At 36.2% G+C, this 21102-nt stretch overlaps 1 protein-coding gene across 1 annotated transcript in view; it reads right to left on the bottom strand.

Moving 5' to 3' along the window:
- The window catches only part of OSBPL11 (oxysterol binding protein like 11), a 99223-nt gene that overhangs the window by 49441 nt on the left and 28680 nt on the right, over positions 1–21102 (bottom strand). Inside the window, exons 3-7 of the mRNA XM_060150436.1 lie at positions 18226–18401; positions 17289–17368; positions 15246–15422; positions 5041–5242; positions 826–971 (exon numbers count right to left, since the gene is read on the bottom strand). Coding sequence (XP_060006419.1) covers positions 826–971; positions 5041–5242; positions 15246–15422; positions 17289–17368; positions 18226–18401 — 781 coding nt within the window. The remainder of the gene's footprint in view (positions 1–825; positions 972–5040; positions 5243–15245; positions 15423–17288; positions 17369–18225; positions 18402–21102) is intronic.

The raw sequence follows: 21102 nt of genomic DNA, 5'->3' as shown, positions 1-21102 counted from the left end.
AAAGAAATAATCCAAATAAAGGGGAGAAAAAAAAATAAAGCAGTAGACAAAATGATAGAGCATTATTTATAAGAACAAAAAATAACAAACAACCTAGACATTCAATAGCCTACTTCAACCTAAAAACTTTTATTATATAGGCCAGAATAACATATAAGAATACCTATGAGAAGTAGCAAGTAAAAAGAGCTTAAAACAAAACTATCTATGTAATTATGATAACCATAAATATAACAGATGTAAACTCAAAAGGCAAAAAAACAGTATGATTTGTTACAGTGGTGGAACTATGAATAGAAGAAAACACTGTTTAGCTTCTGAGAAATGTGGACTTAATATTACTTTATAAAAATATTAAACCCTAAGACTGTGTGCTATTTTAAGTAGACTAACACTTTTAAAAATTGGTTTGGTAAAGTGCTTACTATCAACAAAACCTTAATGTTAAACTTTTAAACTTATGAACTTAATAGTAAACACCTAGTAAATAATGTTAAATTAAGAAATGTAAGAGATAAATATCATGCGAATAATTTTCTATTAGAAAAGCGATTTTCCAGAAAAAGAAAAACATGCAAATTTCATTTTTTAAATACATTTATATGAAGCAAAAGTAAACTAAAACTAAAAAGGCCACATAATTTAACCTGGAAAACTATGTACAAGTTTTACACAATAGACCCCTTCCAAAGCCAGTGCAGTTTAAAGTAGAACAACGTCTAGAGTATGCTCTCATTATGTTGATTTACATGTCCTGACAATGAAAAGATGCTTTTCAGTGATTTCTAATTTTTACTCCAAAACTCTATGTTCATATTACCTTACCCTTGCTAATAGTCCAGATTCTGCAACGCACTGCTCTTCTGGGACTGCCACTGGTTTACTCTGCTCAGTTGCAAAGGGCTGGTCAGCTCCATTTTTATAGTGGTTTGATAAAGGTATCTTTGGTTCTAACCACTCGATTGTCGTTCCTGATGAAGTAAGAGAAAACTTTCGCTGAAACTTGCTCATAATCTGGAAAGTTCAGCAAATGTGGATTTTATTAAACAATTTTCTTTTGAGCCTACAAGACTAAAAGCAATTCAACCTGTTAAGAGACTCTGCAAGACAGTGACTTGTAGCTCATTAGCATGAGCATCACGATTGGGTATTTCACAACACAGCAACCTGCAACTTGAAATCAGATACCATTTAAATGAATCAACCCTGAATAGGACTAAACTCACTTCTTATGCAAATCTATGAATCATAAAGTATATTCCTACCCTAACAGTTGATTTGCTGGCCTTTCTGCATGAACCCTGTCCCTCTAGTATGACTATGCAGTTAGGCTAAAGGAAGTCACAATTACAGGAGGAACCTGGGACTGTGAAACAATAAAATCTGCTTCAATTTGGGGTTGAACCTTACTCTCAGTAGCAATTTTCTAACTAATCAAGATCTTGATCTAATTTAAGAATTGCAAATACATGCCCATTATGTTTTTTCCAATCATATAAAAAAGCTCCATATACTTTTAAACTGAAAGGCTCTCCTACTGAATAAATAATAGCTGACCTAGTGAAAGATAGTGGTCACATTTAGAGACCTGTCATCTTCTCAATTAATGACTCAATGTCTCTTATTACCCTCAACTAGTTTAACAAAGTGGATTCTATGCCTAATCAATAATGGAAAATGTTCCATTTGATTTCAGAGGCTCATCTAGGTTTCACAGGAAACTTGGTTATATAGTGCTACATTAAGGGATGCTCAGACTACCACAGCAGAAATTAAAAGAAGTATGGAATTTACTTAGTCTATAACAAAATCCCAGACTTGAGTAGAGGAATTAATTACAAAGTACCTATCAGGCTACCAGAGCATCTTGCCTTGCCACTCAGTTCAGTTTCACTTGGCACTGGCGGGGGGATTCATAATTAGGGGAATGCCCTCATGGGGTCTCTTTCAAAATTCCAAAGAAATGAAACCACTTTGTTCCTACCTTGAAATGTTTATTTTTAATATCAATATCTAGATTTCCTTACTTCTCGAAATAAAATGCACACAAACACCAGACTTAAGAGATCTGTTTTAAGAGATCACTCAACTGATAAAGCATAACAAAACTCTTAATCAAACCAATCATTTGGTCTCAGGACCCTTCTACATCAATAATCACTGCTGTGCTTTTGTATAATATACATTAAGACCTCATGGGACTAAACACTAATTTTTATTCAGATTTCATTGCTTGGATCATTTCAAAATTTGAGTGGGAAGGTAATTCAGTTTTTTTTCTTCACAGTTTTATCTTCATTCTCAACTGACAAGAATAAATTTCTACCTACTTAATTTGGAAAATATGACAATTTATGGTGAGAAATACCAGTATTAGTTAATTCTCTCAAATACCCATAAATCTGTGCTCCAAAAAATAGTGATATGGGAGAATACCTTTTATTTCAAACACTTCTATAAAGTTTACAGTGTGTTTCGCATTTTTAATTAAAAAAATACAAATTTATATTGGGCATGCTTCATTAATCACAAAGCAATCATTTAAAAAATAAGACTATTAATTTAAACTACACAAATGAAATTCTAAGAATTTTAAAAATTACACAGTATTTAATTAATCAAGTATTTATTTATTTTTTTAACTGAAGTATAGTTGATTTACAATATTATATTAGTTTCAGGTGTACAACATAGTGATTCAGTATTTTTATAGCTTATACTCCATTAAGAGTCATTATAAGATAATGGCTATAATTCCCTGTGCTATACAATATATCCTTGTTGGTTATCTATTTTACAAACACCTATCTTCAAACAACTATGAGGTAAAACAAAAATTAAAAAGAAAGAAAGAAAAGCCTGGTGGGGAATGTACTAATATATTCACGGGGGCAACTTCTGCTTGGTAAGATAACATATGATTTTTCTTTCAATTGCATGGTAGTTTCTAAATTTTTTATAATGAGTGCTTTATAACAGGAGAAAATTTATATTGGACTACTTATAATTCCTCTAAGACAACAGTCCATGCTCACAATGCACAATTTAGGCTTTTCTATCTCTTTGGAATGCCCTCTCCCCTACCTCCCACTCCTGAACTAATTGGTTTTCTTAGCTTTTCTGTGCCTTTCCCAGACTTTTTTTCTACCAGAAGTGTTAGTCCATTCACATGTTCTCCCACAGTACTTTGTTCCCATTGTAAGTGGCACTTTACATATTATAGTTAACTATTTACATGTTTCTTCCCCAAGTGGACCATGAGTTCCTTAAGTGGAACATACATAACTTATTGGCCTCTGTAATACTGCCCTGACCTATATCTACAATTGCCATTAGCTTGTTATTGTTAGCTTGAAATATCGAATTTAGGCACACGTGAGGATGGGATTCATACCCTATCCATATCAAGATCTGACTTGGTAAACTTTTTCCTGCACAAAGTCTCAACATCTTCCTCAAATATCTTTCTTCCACAAGCAAGGGGAGTTCCTTGGATAAGAAAACAATGAGTATTGGGAAATATTAAGTTACTACTATTAATACAATGTGATGGGAGTGGGGGAGTTGGGGAGATGTTGTTAAAAGGGTACAAACCTGCAACTAGAAGATGAATAAGTCCTGGAGATCTAATGCACAGTACAGAGAATGTAGTCAACAATACTATATTAAATATTTCAAAGCTGCTAAGAGACTAGATCCTAAATGTTCTCACTACAAAAATGACAGGAAATTCCCTGGTGGTCCAGTGGTTAGAACTTGGCACTTTTACTGCCCAGCCCTGGGAAACTAAGGTCCCGCAAGCTTCACGACATGGCCAAGGAAAAAAAGGAAGAAATAAATAACAATTATGCGATGAGACTGAGGCATTAGCTAACACTTTGGTGGTACACGAATATATAAATGTATTAAATCAACATTTTGGTTTTTTTTGTTTGTTTGTTTTTGCGGTACGTGGGCCTCTCACTGTTGTGTTCTCTCCCTTTGCGGAGCACAGGCTCCGGACACGCAGGCCCAGCGGCCATGGCTCATCACACCAGCCACTCCGCAGCATGTGGAATCCTCCCGGACCGGGCCACGAACCCGTGTCCCCTGCATCGGCAGGCGGACCCTCAACCACTGTGCCACCAGGGAAGCCCTAAATCAACATTTTAAACTTACACAATGTTATATGTCAATTATATCTCAATTTTTTAAATGATGAGCTTATTCATCTCATTTAATAGAAAAACTCATTTTTTGTTATCCCATGCAATAACATTCTTTTCCCCAGTAAATTAATTTCAACAAATAGGTGCTCTCAAATACTAGATGTACATCTTATTTTTCAAACTGAAAGGTGACTGATAGACTTTATTTTTAAAAATTATTTATTTATTTTTGGCTGCGTTGGGTCTTCGTTGCTGTGCACAGGCTTCTCACTGTGGTGGTTTCTCTTGTTGCAGAGCATGGGCTCTAGGCGTGCAGGCTTCAGTAGTTGTGTCTCACAGGCTCTAGAGCGCAGGCTCAGTAGTTGTGGCACACAGGCTTAGCTGCTCCGCGGCATGTGGGATCTTCCCGGACCAGGGCTTGAACCCGTGTCCCCTGCATTGGCACGTGGATTCTTAACCACTGTGCCACCAGGGAAGTTCTAGACTTTAATATATATATATCTCAATATGGAAATAATGAATAGTGGACTAAAGCAAAACTCAAGGAATCATTCCAACGTTTCTACTTTGATCATCGAGAGAGAGTGATGCCACCAACTTTAACAGAAATATAGAAGACGTGAGTTTTGAGTTCAGTTTTTGACATGTTGAGTTTGAGGTTTCTAAAGGGATATGTAATTATATGAGACCTAAAATGGTTTTAGATTTGAAAAATCACAGTTAAAAAGACTTTGTATAACATTAGTGATAATTAAAAACCCAAGAGGCTTGCTGGTTTTCTATTCGTTTCGTTTTGATTAAGATTTTCTGGAGTAGAATTACAAAGGATACAGTTGGTCCTTTCCATGTTTTGACCTGCAATGTTAAGTCCTACCTTTAAGCAATAACTTACCTGAAGGCAATGAGCCCTTCTGATGTGATGCATGCTGCAACTGGAGAATATGAAAGCAGTCGTTTAAGCAGTTCATAGTTGCCATGGAAGTAGCCTTGAGCATTAAGAGATCCTGGTCCAAGGAACTAAGATGGCCAGAAGCAGGAAGGCATTCAATTCCTCTAATTAAGTCTCTTTGTTGTCCTTCAGCATGAGACATCATCTAAGGAAAACAACAATTCTGTGTGTCCCACTCAATTTCTGTGTAACATGTATACATACAGTTGCCATTTTAATAACAATATTCTGTATAACATGTAAACATACAGTTGCCATTTTTAGGGCATATTACACCTAGAAATCTATTTTCAATTTGTTTGGCTATTCTCAATAAGCATTTAATAGTGCTTCTCAAAAGACGGTAACTTTTGTTGGCAGCTACACTTTTTCTTTGGCAGAAACAAAGATCAAAAGACTTCCACCTTTATATAAATTTCTTTAACAGTATACATTTATATAAGTCATCAGAAAGAACATTCCAGATCATTTTTCATAGCAGCATTAGATATTTCACTCCAAAGTAAAAATAATTCCCAGTCTGGGCTCTCAACCACTTTATTCACAGCACATCTGGACAGGCTCAATTTGAACCTACAGTGAAATCATGATAGTTTACATGCTTCTGCTTTCCCAGTCTAACTTTCTGGTCCCATTAGGCTGATTTTAAGCAAATACTGGATATAAGCTTTTCAAGTTAAAAGAGTTCAATACGCTTTTTGATTAGGAGGCCTATCTATACAGTTCCTAACAGAGTCAGTGGAATAACAACGATGATGAGCAACCCAATTTTTAAAAATGAAAACTGAATTTAGGGGCTTCCCTGGTGGTCCAGTGGTTACGATTCCATGCTCCCACTGCAGGGGGTTCAGGTTTGATCCCTGGTGGGGGAACTAAGATCCCGCATGCTGCCACATGGTGCGGCAAAACAAACAAACAAAACCCCGGAATTTATTATGCTTAATTATTTTCAATTGTGAGCAGAAGGTTCTCAGATTGTCCACCCTTTGGAAATTGTTTTAACTCACAAAGAAACTCTATAGTGGAGAGACTCCTTTAGATTTCAGAGACTCTGTTCCAGACAATTTTTAATACAGTTCATTGGAGGGCTAGTGAAAGAGAGATGTGAAATGATCCTACCAAGAAAATTAAGTGTGTCATACGTGAAACAGCCCCTGAAAACACATGCGTAATACTGGATCAAACAGTCACCCTTACCAGAAAAAAGGGTTGTTAAATGAAAAGTGTGGGTATGAAGGTATCTATACAGATCTTCCTCCACTTACAATGGCGTTACACCCCAATAAACCCATTATTAAGTTGAAAATATCGTAAGTTGAAAATATCTTAAGTCAAAAATACATTTAATACACTTAACCTACAGAACATCATAGCTTAGCCTAGCCTAGCCTACCTTAAGTATGCTCAGAACTTTTACATTAGTCTACAGTTGGGCAAAATCATCTAACATAAAGCCTATTTTATAATAAAGTCTTCAATATCTCATTTAATTTATTGACTATTGTGCTGAAAGTGAAAAACGAATGGCTGTATGGGTACAGGAAGGTTACAAGTGTATTAGTTATTTACCCTCATGATCACGTGGCTGATGGAGAGCTGTGGCTTGCTGCCTAGCATCAGGAGACAATATCGTACCACACATCACTAGCCCAAGAAAAGATCAAAATTCAAAGACCGGTTTCTACCGAATGTGTATCACTTTCGCACCATTGTAAAGTCAAAAAATCGTATGTTGAACTATTGTAAGTTGGGGACTGTTTGTGTGTGTGTAAATGTTTTTGTATATAAATGCTAGGACTAACTCCCAATAATCCAAAATTATGAATAAGTACAAACACTTTGGAAAACAGTTTGGTAATATCTACTAGAGTTAAATATATAGAGCTAAATAAATATAATCCATGATCCAACATTCTTAGTTACATAACCAACAGATATGTATGTATATATGTCCATCAACTCAAATGTCTATCAACACTGGAACAAATTAAAAATATTAAAGTATATCCATATAATAAACACCATGCAGCAGTGAAAAGAAAGGAACTGCTACACTCAATACGTAAGTAAATCTCCAACATATGCTGACTAAAAAGAAGCCATACCCAAAGGAGCACATACTTTTTTTTTTCCATCTTTTTTTTTCATCTTTATTTTTCATCTTCATCATTTATTGGAGTACAATTGCCTTACAATGGTGTGCTAGTTTCTGCTTTACAACAAAGTGAATCAGCTATACATATACACATGTTCCCATATCTCTTCCCTCTTGCATCTCCCTCCCTCCCACCCTCCCCATCCCACCCCTCCAGGCGGTCACAAAGCACCGAGCTGATCTCCCTGTGCCATGAGGAGCACATACTTTTTGATTCCAGTTTTAGAAATTACAAAAACAGGCAAAATAAATCTATGGTATTAGAAGTCAGGATAGTGAGGAGGATGTAATGATGGAGAGGCATGAGAGGGTCTTCTAGGGTGTTGGTAATATTTAATTTTTTGATCCAGGAGGTAGTTACATGAAAATTACAAGATGCACACTTGTGTGTCAGATTCTTTTATACATGGATACATACTTAGAAGGTTAATTAAGAACTGGGATGAAGATCAAGGGAAGGGGGTCAAACAGATCCATTAGGTTTACCTCTGGTCTAATGAAAAGAACTTCTATGGCTAATTAAACAGAGCAGAAAGCCAGATAAGAAACTGTAGACAAAATTCTATAATTAGTTGAGGCATAAGCTCCAAATTTCTAGAGGCAGTCCTGGTTTATGCTTAGAGTCCGCTGTAATTATATCTAAACCTGTTCCAGTTTGAAGACCAAATTACATACTTACCCTACTTCTTCATTCTAAAAGAACTTCTTGGTATGTAATTAGAAATGGGAAGCTTGTATTATGCCTCTTTTGTATTTCTCACTGGTCTAGGGGTCTTTAATATAATTGCTCTTCCCCTCTGCTTCTAGCAATGTTATAAGCAAATACTAACTTTTACACTTGTCAGATTTCTTAAACAAGTCACAGTAAGAGCTAGTATTGCTGAGGGAAAAAAATACTGCTCAACTATATCTGAAACCAAACTGAATTTATTGCTTTCCAGGCAAGGAAGAACTGTTTTTCCAGAACAAATCAAAGAGCTAATCTTATACAGGTTTTTTGGGGAATTACAAAATTCAAGGATGGGTTGACTTTAAAAACAAAAGTAACAGAGTGGAGGAAGTATGGCCCTTAGGGATTAACATTCAGAAGTAAGTATACTAAAACACGGCTGTTAATGACTGAATTGAGCTGGTTAAACAGGCTCCATGTTACTTGCTAAGAGCTTCAATCTAGAGCCAAACAAGAGGCTGTTTTTCGCTTTCTTTCTTTTTTAAAAAATATTTATTTATTTATTTATTTTTGGCCGGGTTGGGTCCTCGTTGCTGCGTGTGGGCTTTCTCTAGTTGTGGTGAGTGGGGCTACTCTTCATTGCAGTGTGTGGGCTTCTCATTGCGGTGGCTTCTCTTGTTGTGGAGCACAGGCTCTAGGCGTGCGGGCATCAGTAGTTGTGGCACGCGGGCTCAGTAGCTGTGGTACACAGGCTTAGCTGCTCTGCAGCATGTAGGATCTTCCCAGACTAGGGATTGAACCCGTGTCCCCTGCATTGGTAGGCAGATTCTTTTTTTTTTTTTGCGGTACACGGGCCTCTCACTGTTGTGGCCTCTCCCATTGCGGAGCACAGGCTCCAGACGCGCAGGCTCAGCGGCCATGGCTCACGGGCCTAGCCGCTCCGCAGCATGTGCGATCTTCCCGGACTGGGGCATGAACCTGTGTCCCCTGCATCGGCAGGCGGACTCTCAACCACTGCACCAACAGGGAAGCCCCAGGCAGATTCTTAACCACTGCGCCACCAGGGAAGTCCCCTCACTTTCTTTCTTGAACTTAGAGAATATAACTTCTTATTCTCACCATAAGAAAAACATTTGAAAAACTGGACATTTAAATTAAAAACACCTGTTCACTTGACTACACTCTTCAGAGAGCATAAAGGAAAAAAGAAAAGATGTACACTTATTATCTGTATACTTTTCTATATTATGTTATAAGCCAATAAAAGTTTAATAAAGGAAAAATCATAAGCAGGATACTGACAACATAAATAATCAGCTATCACAACATAACACTTAAGAGAAGAAAGTGTTTCCTTGTGCAAATGGCCCAAAAAAGCCACTTGCTAGTGCTGATGTTAGAAGTCAAGATGCCTAAGAAAGTGATGTTCTCAACTAGAAAAAATAAACTTTAAATTATAATTATAGTGCAAATGTTAAAATTTGGTTATGGTTCTTTCCAAAGCAAACAAATGAGTTGATCATATATATTTACAATGAAATAGAACTGATTGTGTGAAGCTGTTTTAGTGATTGTTCCTGACATTATGAAACCAGTTCCTCAAGAAAGAAAAAACGTCAGGAAAGCTGAAAACTTGCTTAATCTGTGTTTTGTAGCTAGATATGGCAAATATGGTGATAGTGTACATCACTTAAGTGGCATCTAGTTTGTCTGAAAACCAGATGAGAATCATGATTTTATTGCTTGTATTTTAAATGTCTGTCTCCCTTACTAGACTGATCATGTTAGCCCCTCCCAGGGTACAGCATAGTACCAGCATGAAGCATGCACTGATTAATGGAGTGATTGATAAACTGTACTAATAATAAACAGTAAATACTAAAATAGATCACTTTAACACTTTAGTAATAAATCTATGTTCAAGCACAAGATGACTCTATTCTCAATAGTCAGTTGCTTTTGCCAACTGTTACTTTAACTATTGCCGGACTTACCCATGGACTTTGATTAAAATACTCCTTTCAAACTCACTTTGAATTATATCTTTGCATTACAACCTCCTGGAGCTGGATCACTCTAGAAAAGCATCTCAAACAGTGCTCTGCAGATTCTTGTCGGACTCTTTTCGGGCGGTCTATGGAGTCAAAACTATTTTCACAATAATTTTAGGAAATTAATTTGCCTTTTTCACTTGGTGGCATTTGCACTGATGGTGTGAAAGCAATGGTGGGTAAAACTGCTGGTGTCTTAGTTAGAATGAAGGCAGTGTCATCATCATCAACAGTACTAGTCATCATTGTATTCTTCACTTCCATGCACTTAAGGGGGGGGCGGGGAGCTGGGGGTGAGCCAGTTTTACTTAAGAATGTTCTTGAAAAACTAGTAAAAATTATTAGTTTTACTATATCTTGACTCTTGAGTACACATTTTTTAATAGTCTATATGAAAAATGAGAAGTACACTTCCGTTGCATATCAAAAAAAGTGCACTTCTGCTGCATACCAAAGTACTGTGGTGGCCTAAGGAAATGCACTTATGAGACTGAGCTGCAAGCTGAACTAGCTGTTTTTTCCACAGATCACCATCTGACATGAAAGAATCCCACCTCTTCCTGGCACACAGCTCTTAAAACTGTTGTAATTTCCTAAGTGATCAGAGCATAGGGGCATCTTCTGTTACAATATTTGGTTTCCTGTAATAGCTTCAGAGCATAAAGGTGAAGTGTGTTCTTTGTTATTCATAACAAACCGCTTTCAACCACAGTAGAGTTAACGGAGTGATTTTTGCAGAATCCCTCGATGGGGGCTGATTGCCAGGGGACTCAACCCTGTAGATTAGAGGGTTGGAAATTTCAGCCTCACCCCCCAACCTCTAGGGAGGAGAGAGGAGCTGAGGTTGAATTAATTACCAATGGCCAGTGATGGAGTCAATCATGTCTAAGTAATAAAGCCTCCATAAAAACCCATAAGGAGGAGGTTCAGAGAGCTTCTGGTTGGTGAACACATGGAGGTGCTGGGAGGGTGTGCAACCAGAGAGGGCATGGAAGCTCTGCATCCCCTCCCCAATATCTTGCCCTATGGATCTCCTCCTCTGGCTGTTCCTGAGTTACAGTCCTTTATAATATACTGGTAATATAGTAAGTACACTGTTTTCCCAAGTTCTGTGAGCTGTTTTAGCAAATGACCCAACCTGAAGAAGGGTTAATGGAAACCTCCCATTTATAGGTGGGGTTACAAACACAGGTGACAACCTGGACTTGCGAATAGCATCTGAAGTGGGGTCAGATACTATCTCAGATAAATAGTGTCAGAACTGAATTGAATTGTAGAACACCTAGGTGGAGTCTGCAGAGGGTCAGAGAACTGCCTAGTGTGGAGGAAGCCTCCACACATTTGGTGACCGGAGGACAGAAGTATAGGGTGTTGCAGTAGAAAAAAGGAGGAACACAGGGATGGTCCTCCTTGACATAAATAACGACTGTTAGAAACTATGGCTCTTCAGGCTTGGGGGTATGTGGTAGACATCTCAAATTAAACAAAATGACTTGCCACTTCAAGAAAAACAACTGACAGTATTTGTGGCCAATTATAAAATCTGAGCTTTAAAATGAAATTACAATCTTGGAAAACCTATGTCAGTTACCATGAGCTTGACAGGTTTCCCATACTAAAAGCCTTTTCTGATGAGATTAGTGGGGATCTTAATGAATGTGAATTTTTGATATTGTATACCAACATCTGTAAGACCTGCATAACTCTGAACTAATATTTTCCAAATGACTAATGCGTAGTGTTACAAAATTGTGCATAGGTTAAAGATCCATTCAAAGTGCAAGACGAACCAATGTATTTTCATGAAACAGAATATGAAAAGTTCACTGATATATATTAGATTCCACACTGCATCTAACACTTAAGAAACTGCCACTGTCAATTTTTGGTGGCGTATCAGAGAAGAATAGCCACAATTAAAAAGCTATTAAAATATTCCTCTTTTTTTCCAACCACGTATCTGTGTGAGGCCAAATTTTTTTTCATATATTTCAATCAAAACTACATATGGCAATAAACTGAGTGCAATTATTTTGTTTGTTTTGGGAAAAAATAGTTGACATAAAAATACGTTATTTATATTAACATGTATGAATTTATTAATTTTTATTTTAAAATAAAACATTTAAAATAAAATTTTAAAACAAGTATTTTTGAAATACCTGTTTTTATGTAGAGATAACTAATAAAAAATAATAATAAATAAAATACCTGTTTTAATTTCTAATAAATTTCTAGTAAATATTGGTAAATTTAACCCATGTAAAACAAGAGCTCTTTGAAGTCCTCAATCATTTTTAAGACTGAAAGGGATCCCAAGACCACAAAAAGCTTGAGAACTCTTACCTGGAACCATAGGTCAGCGTGGTATCAAAAGTTTTCTCAGTGTCTTTGAAGAGAAAAAGGATCTGCATAGTCTCAAAGTACCTCCCCAAGATATTTATTAACTACAGAGGGAAAGACAGCAACTTTACAGTGGAGAAATCCAGTAGAAGCTACCCTAACCAAGTGATCAAGGCCAACATCACCAGTAATACAACATACTGACATCATGAACTCCTTGATATAGGTACTAAGGATACATATCTTCTAGGGTATTTTTCCCAAAAATGTATAATCTCACTCAAATACTAAGAAAACATCAGATAAATGCAAATTGGGAACATTAAATAAATATAACTGGATCTTCATAGGTGTCAAGGTCATGAAGGATAAGGAAAGACTGAGAAACAATTACAGACAGGAGACTAAGTAGTAATAACAACAACTAAATGCAACATTTTAGGACAGGATCCCAAAACAGAAAAAGAATGTCAGTGGAAAAACTGTTAAAATTTGAATAAGGATTATAGTTAACAGTATTGTATCTATATAATTTCCTGGTTTTGATACTATGTTATGAAAGATGGTAACATTACAAAAAGTTAGGTGGGGGATATATATAGAAACCCAGTACTACTTTTGCAACTTTTCTGTAATTTAAAATTAGTCCAAAGTAAGCATTTAAAACATGTTCTTGGACTTCCCTGGTGGCCCAGTGATTAAGAATCCACCTGCCAATGCAGGGGACATGGGTTCCATCCCTGGTCCGGGAAGATCCCACATGCTGCGGAGCAACTAAGCCCGTGCGCCACAACTACTGAGCCTGCACTCTAGAGCCCGCAAGCCACAAGTACTGAGCCCGAATGCCACAACTACTGAAGCCCACGCACCTAGAGCCGTGCTCCGCAACAAGAGAAGCCACCACAATGAGAAGCCCACGCAACACAACAAAGAGTAGTCTCCACTCGCTGCAACTAGAGAAAGCCCGTGCATAGCAACAAAGACCCAACGCAGCCAAAAATAAATAAATAAAATAAATAAATTTATTAAAAAATTTTGTCTGAAGGACAAAAAATGGTATAAACTCTCCAAATGCACTATTTTCTCACAAATAGAATTATTCCATTGGAATTCAGAATGTTCCTAATAGAGTTATAATTTTATCATTTGACCTGTTGAGTTCTTAAAAGCAAAAACATCAACCTAGTGAAAACACAGACACTCAACTAAAACTTTTTTTTTTTTTTTTTTTTTTGGATGTGGCATTGGCACAGAGATCGCCAAACAATGGTCAACCCTCAAATCTTAGGATATTTACTGGTGCCATAATTCAGGAAAGCTTCCATTAAATTAGTCAGTTCTGTAAGTAAATACCTGTCCTTCCTAAAGAGGTAGTTGTGAAACTTTGGGGACACACACTCTCTACATACAAGTGTCAGAGTTACATGCTAAACATTAACATGCTATCACAATGATATGAAAGGTATATTTAAAATCACAGAACATTATAGTGTGGGTACTGTAAGAAATTACCCCTGAGTGTGAGAATAACAAAAGAACCATTAGAGCAAGAAAGAGAAGCGTGGGTGATTAAAGTCATCACAGTAGAAGAGAAGCTGAGATATGACAACAGTCTCAGTACAGCAGGTCCTAAAGATCCAAGCACAGACAAGCAGAGGTCTCCACAGATAGCTAAAATCTCAAATACAAAAAGGTTCCTTTTCCGTGAAAATGTGCACCAAAATTCATGACAACTTCAACAACATGCGTTTTGCTTGTTTTGAATTTTTTACTGAAGTATATATACTGATATACAGTATTACAGATAGAAAAGTACACTTCTCACAAGTATATAGGCTTGATGAATTTTCATAAACCAAACACACCCATGTAACCAACACCCAGATCAAGAAACAGAACATTATCAGCATCTCTGAAGAACCCTCAAGCTCCCATCACTAGCCATGATCAAAGATTTCCAAAAATTTCATGGCAGCCTAATTTTTAAGGGTTAAGGAACATACTATGATACAAGTCTGCCCCTAGATATTTTTCTTTATTCTATCCCTTATCTTAACCACTTTTAATATTTCCTTTTCTTTCACTGTAGATTAATATATCAGTACCTTGATTTCCTTAAGACACAAACACCAATATTTATCAACAGATTGAATATCATCAACATAAATACTAAAAATGTATTGTTTTATGAAAAAAGGTATTTATAATTGTCACTTATTTATAACAGGACTAGAAAGTGAGTCAAAGCTATTGTTTGTTTATCTCAAGGATGTTACTTCATCTCTTTAAATCTCAATTTCTTCATCTATAAATACAAACCAAAATAACTTGATAGAGGGAACATCCTCCCCAGCTTCCTGCCTTAAATCATTTGGGTGTGATTTATAATATTATTTTCACAGTTCACTAAACAGATATTTATAAGCTCTACCAAAATTAACTCAGTAAAATACACCCAGATTATTAAGAACCTAACAACTGCATTCTTTATTAACTAGAATTATTTGGTACTCAGTTTGAAAGAGAATGAAGAAAATGGTGAGATAAGGCAACATCAAGGATTTAACTATTCTATTTTTTTGTGTGTGTGGAATTCTCTATTTACATGTACCAGTTAAAGAAGATAGTCAGTTGCTTGACCATATAGTCTTTCCACTAGGCTTAATAACCCTTTTGATCATAAATTTTACATTAAAGGAGTCTGTACTCTTACTTGAGAAATGAAAGATGCAGACTTTTGAAAGATGACACTGTACACAGAACCTAGTTGACAGACTTGAGGAAACTTAGGACACCTAAAGAATCAGGGACTCTTTAAGACTTAAACATTGAGGGCCCCAGAAGACACAGGATTTAAAATTTTTGTGTGTCAAAACCAAGCAGTTAAGATTATTTTATGCATTTTAACTTGATTTCAATTCATACTTACTTCTCTGACTTCCACAAGATGGTCTGGAGGTAAGTTAGTTCTTTTGTTCACTGATTGTAGTTTGGAATGTCCAACATTAAAAAAGGAAATGGCATTTTGACTGGGTCTCCTCTGGGATATAGGAGAATTACCACTAGATGCAAGTGAGAAGCTCCGTGATTTCAGAGGAGGATTATTCTATTAGACAAACAAAGAAAATCATTCCTTTTTTAAACTTCAGGTTAACCCTCAACCTATACTAAACTAGAGTCTTTTACACACAGACAGTTTTAAAAATAAATTAACCTCAAAATTCACTACAAGAATAGCTCTGAAGATGATAAAATTTAAATCCTTCAAAGTTTAAGTATTTCACACATCCCATAGTAAACTGGTAACACAGTTAGAAAATTAATTCCAGGTCTGTGCTGTCAAGAACGTTTTTTATCCATGTTAGAATGTATTAGAATAACAAGAAATTTCTAATTTCAGATCTTTAAACATCACGATTGAAGCAAAAAATATACTCAGCAATACTCAATATAATGTTCTAATGTAACATTCAAGTATCTTTGAAACAAACTAGCACTTTCTGGTCACTGCCAATGCTTAGAATCTTGTAGCACAAATAAAGCTTTTATGCTGGATTTCAGACGATAGGCCTAAATCACAACTTTAAAAAATTTAGCTATGGGGAAAAACCACTAGGAAGAAAAAGAAAAGTAGGTATGGAATCCTTTAACTATGCTTCCCTATATTATCTTTTAGACATTTCTAACCTCAGATTTCAAGTACTGAGACCCTCCTTTTCATCTTAAAAAATAAAACACCCCAAAGGAGATGCACAAATGGTCTATAAGCACATGAAAAGATGCTCAACATTATTAGTCATTGGAGAAATGAAATCAAAACCACAATAAAATTCTACTTCACACTCATTAGGATGGCCATAATAATTGTAAAAAAAGGACTGTAACAAGTATTGGTAAGGATGTGGAGAAACTGGAACCCTCATGTATTGCTGGTGAGAACATGAAATAGCTTGACCGCTTTGAAAACCAGTTTGGCAGTTCCTCAAATAGTTAAACAGAGAACTACCATATAACCCAGTAATTCTACTCCTAGGCATAACCTAGAGAACTGAAATCATGTGTTTACACAAAAACTTGAACACAAATGTTCACAGAAGTATTATTCATAACAGCCACAAAATGTAAGCAATCCAGGGAACTCCCTGGCGGTCCAGTGGTTAGGACTTGGCGCTTTCACTGCCATGGGCCCGGGTTCAATCCCTGGTTGGGGAACTAAGATCCCGCAAGCCACTCAGCATGGCCAAAAAAAAATAAAACAGGGCTTCCCTGGTGGCGCAGTGGTTGAGAGTCCGCCTGCCGATGCAGGGGACACAGGTTTGTGCCCCAGTCCGGGAAGATCCCACATGACACGGAGCGGCTGGGCCCGTGAGCCATGGCCGCTGAGCCTGCACGTCTGGAGCCTGTGCTCTGCAACAGGAGAGGCCACAACAGTGAGAGGCCCACGTACCGCAAAAAAAATAAAATAAAATAAAATAAAACAATCCAAATGTCCATCAACTGATGCATAAACAAAATGTGGTACATCCATACAACAGAGTATTATTTGGCCTTAAAAAGGAATAAAGTATGATACATGCAATGACATGGATGAACCTTGAAAACATTGTGCTTATTGTAAGAAGCCAGACCAAAAAAGCACATATTGTATGATTCCACTTACATGAAATGTCCAGAATAAACAAATCCACTGAAACAGAAATTATATTAGTGTTTGTCAGGGGACTGGGAAGAGGGGACTAGGGAGTGACTGTTGACGGATATGGGTTTTCTGGAAGGTGATGAAAACGTTCAGGAATCAGACAGTTGCAACAGTTGTACAATCTTATGAATATACTAAAAACCATGAAATTGTACACTTTAAAAGGATAAATTTTATGGTATGTGAATACTATCTCAATTTTAAAATGTAAAAAAATAAGTTAAAAATCTTTTCCCATTTTTGTGCATTAATATCATATATGAATCCACATACCTTGCCAATAGCTTCAGTGTGGTGTTGTGTACATATCTGAAGTCTGCTAACCCAATGCTGTCGCTCTTTAGCATCTGTGGCTGATAAAAAGTATCTACAAGTTATTCACTTTTATATTTATTTTTAGAATACAGTTAATTGTCTATAGCATGAAGAACAGATCACTGAAAATCAGGGATTGGTCTTACTCTCCCTAGAGCAAATGTCCCTGACCAGAGGGAGGTAGGAAAGAGGCCAAAGCATCAACCTTGTTAGGTAACACCATAGCTGGATGTGGATACATTAGAGGATAAATTACATGCAGCTAGGTGGGCATATGACATGTCTTAACTTTCTCATAAAAATATGCTCTTCCTTAAAGAAATAACCTTTATTAAGCATTTAATGTATCCTCAGTATATTCCTTCAGATCTCTAGAAGCATGCTCAATTAGGGTTATCATTATACTTTATATGTATTAATTAAATAAAAACAGAAACTTTATATATACAAATTAAATGTATCTAAACAGAAGTGATACTTTATTTTAATGAATATGAGCATTTTAATAAATCTCAATTATGTACATTAGTCACTAAAAACCACAGAGCATACCAACCAAATCAAGAAAGGGGGTAAAATACAAATCCATGGAAGACATAAAAAAAAATTTAAAGAAGTCTATATTTTTAGAGTTTTCAGTAATCAGGATTTCCTCTACACAAATTTCTTAGAGGGCCCAATTTTAAACAGACTTGTTCACTGTGCCACTTAAAAAAAGTCATAAATTAAAACAGATTTCATAAATCCTTAAAGCAATTCCAAGGTTTAAAATATTGTATCTATATCATCAATGACAGCAGTTTCTACTTCCAAAACCTAAATGAAAGCAGGGAAGTATACCAACTTCTCAAGGAAGAAGAAAATCACACTATTAATTCTCATATTTCAGTCATACCTCTGAGTTTATACTGTTCCCCACTGGCAGCATTTACAGTGAAGGTGTGAGAGTCCTCATCACTGGGTGATATTACAGCTCCTGCAAGCTGCAAAGTACCTCTGGGTTTTTGATTTCTAGACTGTTCATTCACAAAGTACTCCAATAGCCCAGCTTCATTGTTTAAAACAAAAAACCTGTAATGATTTTTAAAAAGGTCACAATTTTAAAATATTTCCCCTAGTCAAACTAAAGCAAACCAAATTTTAATCACACATTTTTGAGTTTTTGCTATAAATAAAATTCAAAAGCATCTGAAGAAGTACTTGGAAATACTAGATTGAATTTCCTAGCAGTAAATGTTATTGAAAAATTGAATGAGTTTAATAAAAGATATAAAACCTTCAGCTGTGAAAGAGGCATTTAATAGGGAAGAGGCATACTAGACAATGCAAAAAGGAAACAGAGATACAGTATCCTTTCAGAGGAAGATTTCTCTCCAGAATTCATTAACAGGGAGGGTAAGTTGCCCAAGACAAATGGTAGTGCAAATTTTTACTTAAAATTCACTGGAAACAAATCAAAGCCATGAGCTCTGAAGTTAACAAATGCTAGGTAAGAAATGAATCTGATTTAAGATTTAATCAGTGAAATAAACAATAAGAATAATGCCAAGGTATTAAGATTTTGTGAACATAACATTAAATAGGTCACAACTAAAGATTACTTATCCTCTTTAAAAATGAAAAAGCTGCAACTGGAGATGCAGAAACAAGGAACTTGAAACTAAATGATGAAATACTGATATACTTTGGAAAAGAATTTGATGTTCTGATTTGGTTTTAGATTAACTACTTTAGGAAATATGTTAATTCGGATTCCAATTTAAGTAGTGCAATAGTTCTTTTCTTTAGGGAAAAAAACCTAAAAAGTTTCTATTTCAAAAAGTTAATGTTTGGGTTTAGAGCAATTTGGCATTCGACATGTTAGTGTGTTCTGTAATAGAACCAGGTAGACAATTTAATCCAGTTCAAGTTCCTAGAAGATATTGTCTTAAGCAACATGGCAACCATATCAACCATACCAAACTGGAAGAGAATGGGATCAGCCTTTTATTCAGGGAAAGAAAAAGAAACAATGAGAAGAAAATACAAGTCGAAAGCGGATGCCTGAAAAGGGAGATGGGAAAGCAAGACTATTTCTCATTCGTCTTTTAGCATGCTTGTGATTTTAAAAATTATGTTCACATATTCTGATGATATTTGATAAATTAATTTTAATATTTTTGAGAGCTTTAAACCTCCATTTCTTTAATTACTAGAGGAGTGAAACATTTTTCAATGTGTTTATTGACCATCTGTAGTTCTACTTAGTGAACTGCCCCTCACATTTCTGCCTATTTTTAAAAGGGTTGTTTAACATTATTTTCCCTAAGAGTTGAAGAGATTATTTTAATTAACACAAAAATAGCCACTGAAATCATCTTAAATTCCTAAAACATATGAAGTGTCCTTAGTAATCTGCCATGGTCTGAATGTGTCCCTGCCAAAATTCACATGTGGAAATCCTAACTGCTAAGGTAATGATATTAAGAGATGGGGCCTTTGAGAAGAGATCAGGTCATAAGGGCGTAACACCCTCATGAATGGGATCAGTGCCTTTATAAAAGAGACCCAAGGGACTTCCCTGGTGGTCCAGCAGTTAGGACTCCGGTGCTTTCACTGCCATGGGCAGGGGTTCAGTCACTGGTTGGGGAACTAAGATCCCCACAAGCCACGCAGTGAGGCCAGAAAACAAGAAAAAGAGAGAGACCCAAGAGAGCTCCCTTGGCCCTTTACAGCCATGTGAGAATACAATGTGAAGTCTGCGATCCAAAAGAGGATCCTTTCCTGACCATGCTGGCACCATAATCATGGACTTCCAACCTCTGGAACTGTGAGAAATAAATTTCTGTTGTTTATAAGCTATCCAGTCGGTGACATTTTGTTATAGCAGCCTGAACAGACTAAGTCATGAATCTACTACAAAAAATTCAGCAAGCAAATGGAAGGGGTCTGTTAGCAAGAAAGCAGTCTCTTGAATATACTAAAAATCATTGAGTTGTACACTTCAAATGGGCACTACATCTCAATAAAGCTGTGAACAAAGGAACAAATGAACAAACAAACAAACAAGCAATAAGGAAAGGAACAAAGGAAGGAAACGAGAAAAGAAAGAAATCTCTTCTGACTGCTCTAAGCAATAAGCACAATTCATTTCAAACAGTCAAAGGAAAAAGACTGGTCTCTTCTCTTACAAGCAGTCACTTCAAAGAAAATTTAGAGAATAACATGTTTGGAAATCTCAAGTTTGCTGTGAACACATATTTCTTATCCCAAAAGCATTACCGTAAATTTACAACATGGGAGGTACTCACCTAGATATACAAAAGGAGAGATTGGTAAAATGATAGAAATGAGCCAATAACTGAATACCTTTCTAACACCAAGATGATGTTATGGACCCACTGGCAATAACAGAGCCCTTTGGGCTGTCTTTCATCATACATGAATTAATTCAAATGTTCTTCCTTCACCACTTCTCTGGAGATATTTTACAAGATGTATAGATTGGGGACAGAGAGACAATCCACATAGTGAGGAAACTTAATAAAGCTATTTTGCCCAGAAGGGTACGAGACTCTTGATTATAGTATTTTTATCAAGTTGGCCTAACCAAAAAGCTAAAGAAATGCAGAAACAAAGACTTAAGATTCAGCATCTATCTTTACATGCAGAAAAGTCACCTACGTTGTTAAAAGGAAAATTAAATAATTGTTTATTTTTTGCAACTTCAAAACAACAGACTGTCAGTTTGAGAAAATGACTAATCTTCAGAATAGCCCACAACTTAAGGTGA

This window comes from Lagenorhynchus albirostris, chromosome 5 (assembly GCF_949774975.1).
Source record: "Lagenorhynchus albirostris chromosome 5, mLagAlb1.1, whole genome shotgun sequence".
Classification (NCBI taxonomy): domain Eukaryota; kingdom Metazoa; phylum Chordata; class Mammalia; order Artiodactyla; family Delphinidae; genus Lagenorhynchus; species Lagenorhynchus albirostris.
This window is presented reverse-complemented; position numbering and strand designations above follow the sequence as displayed.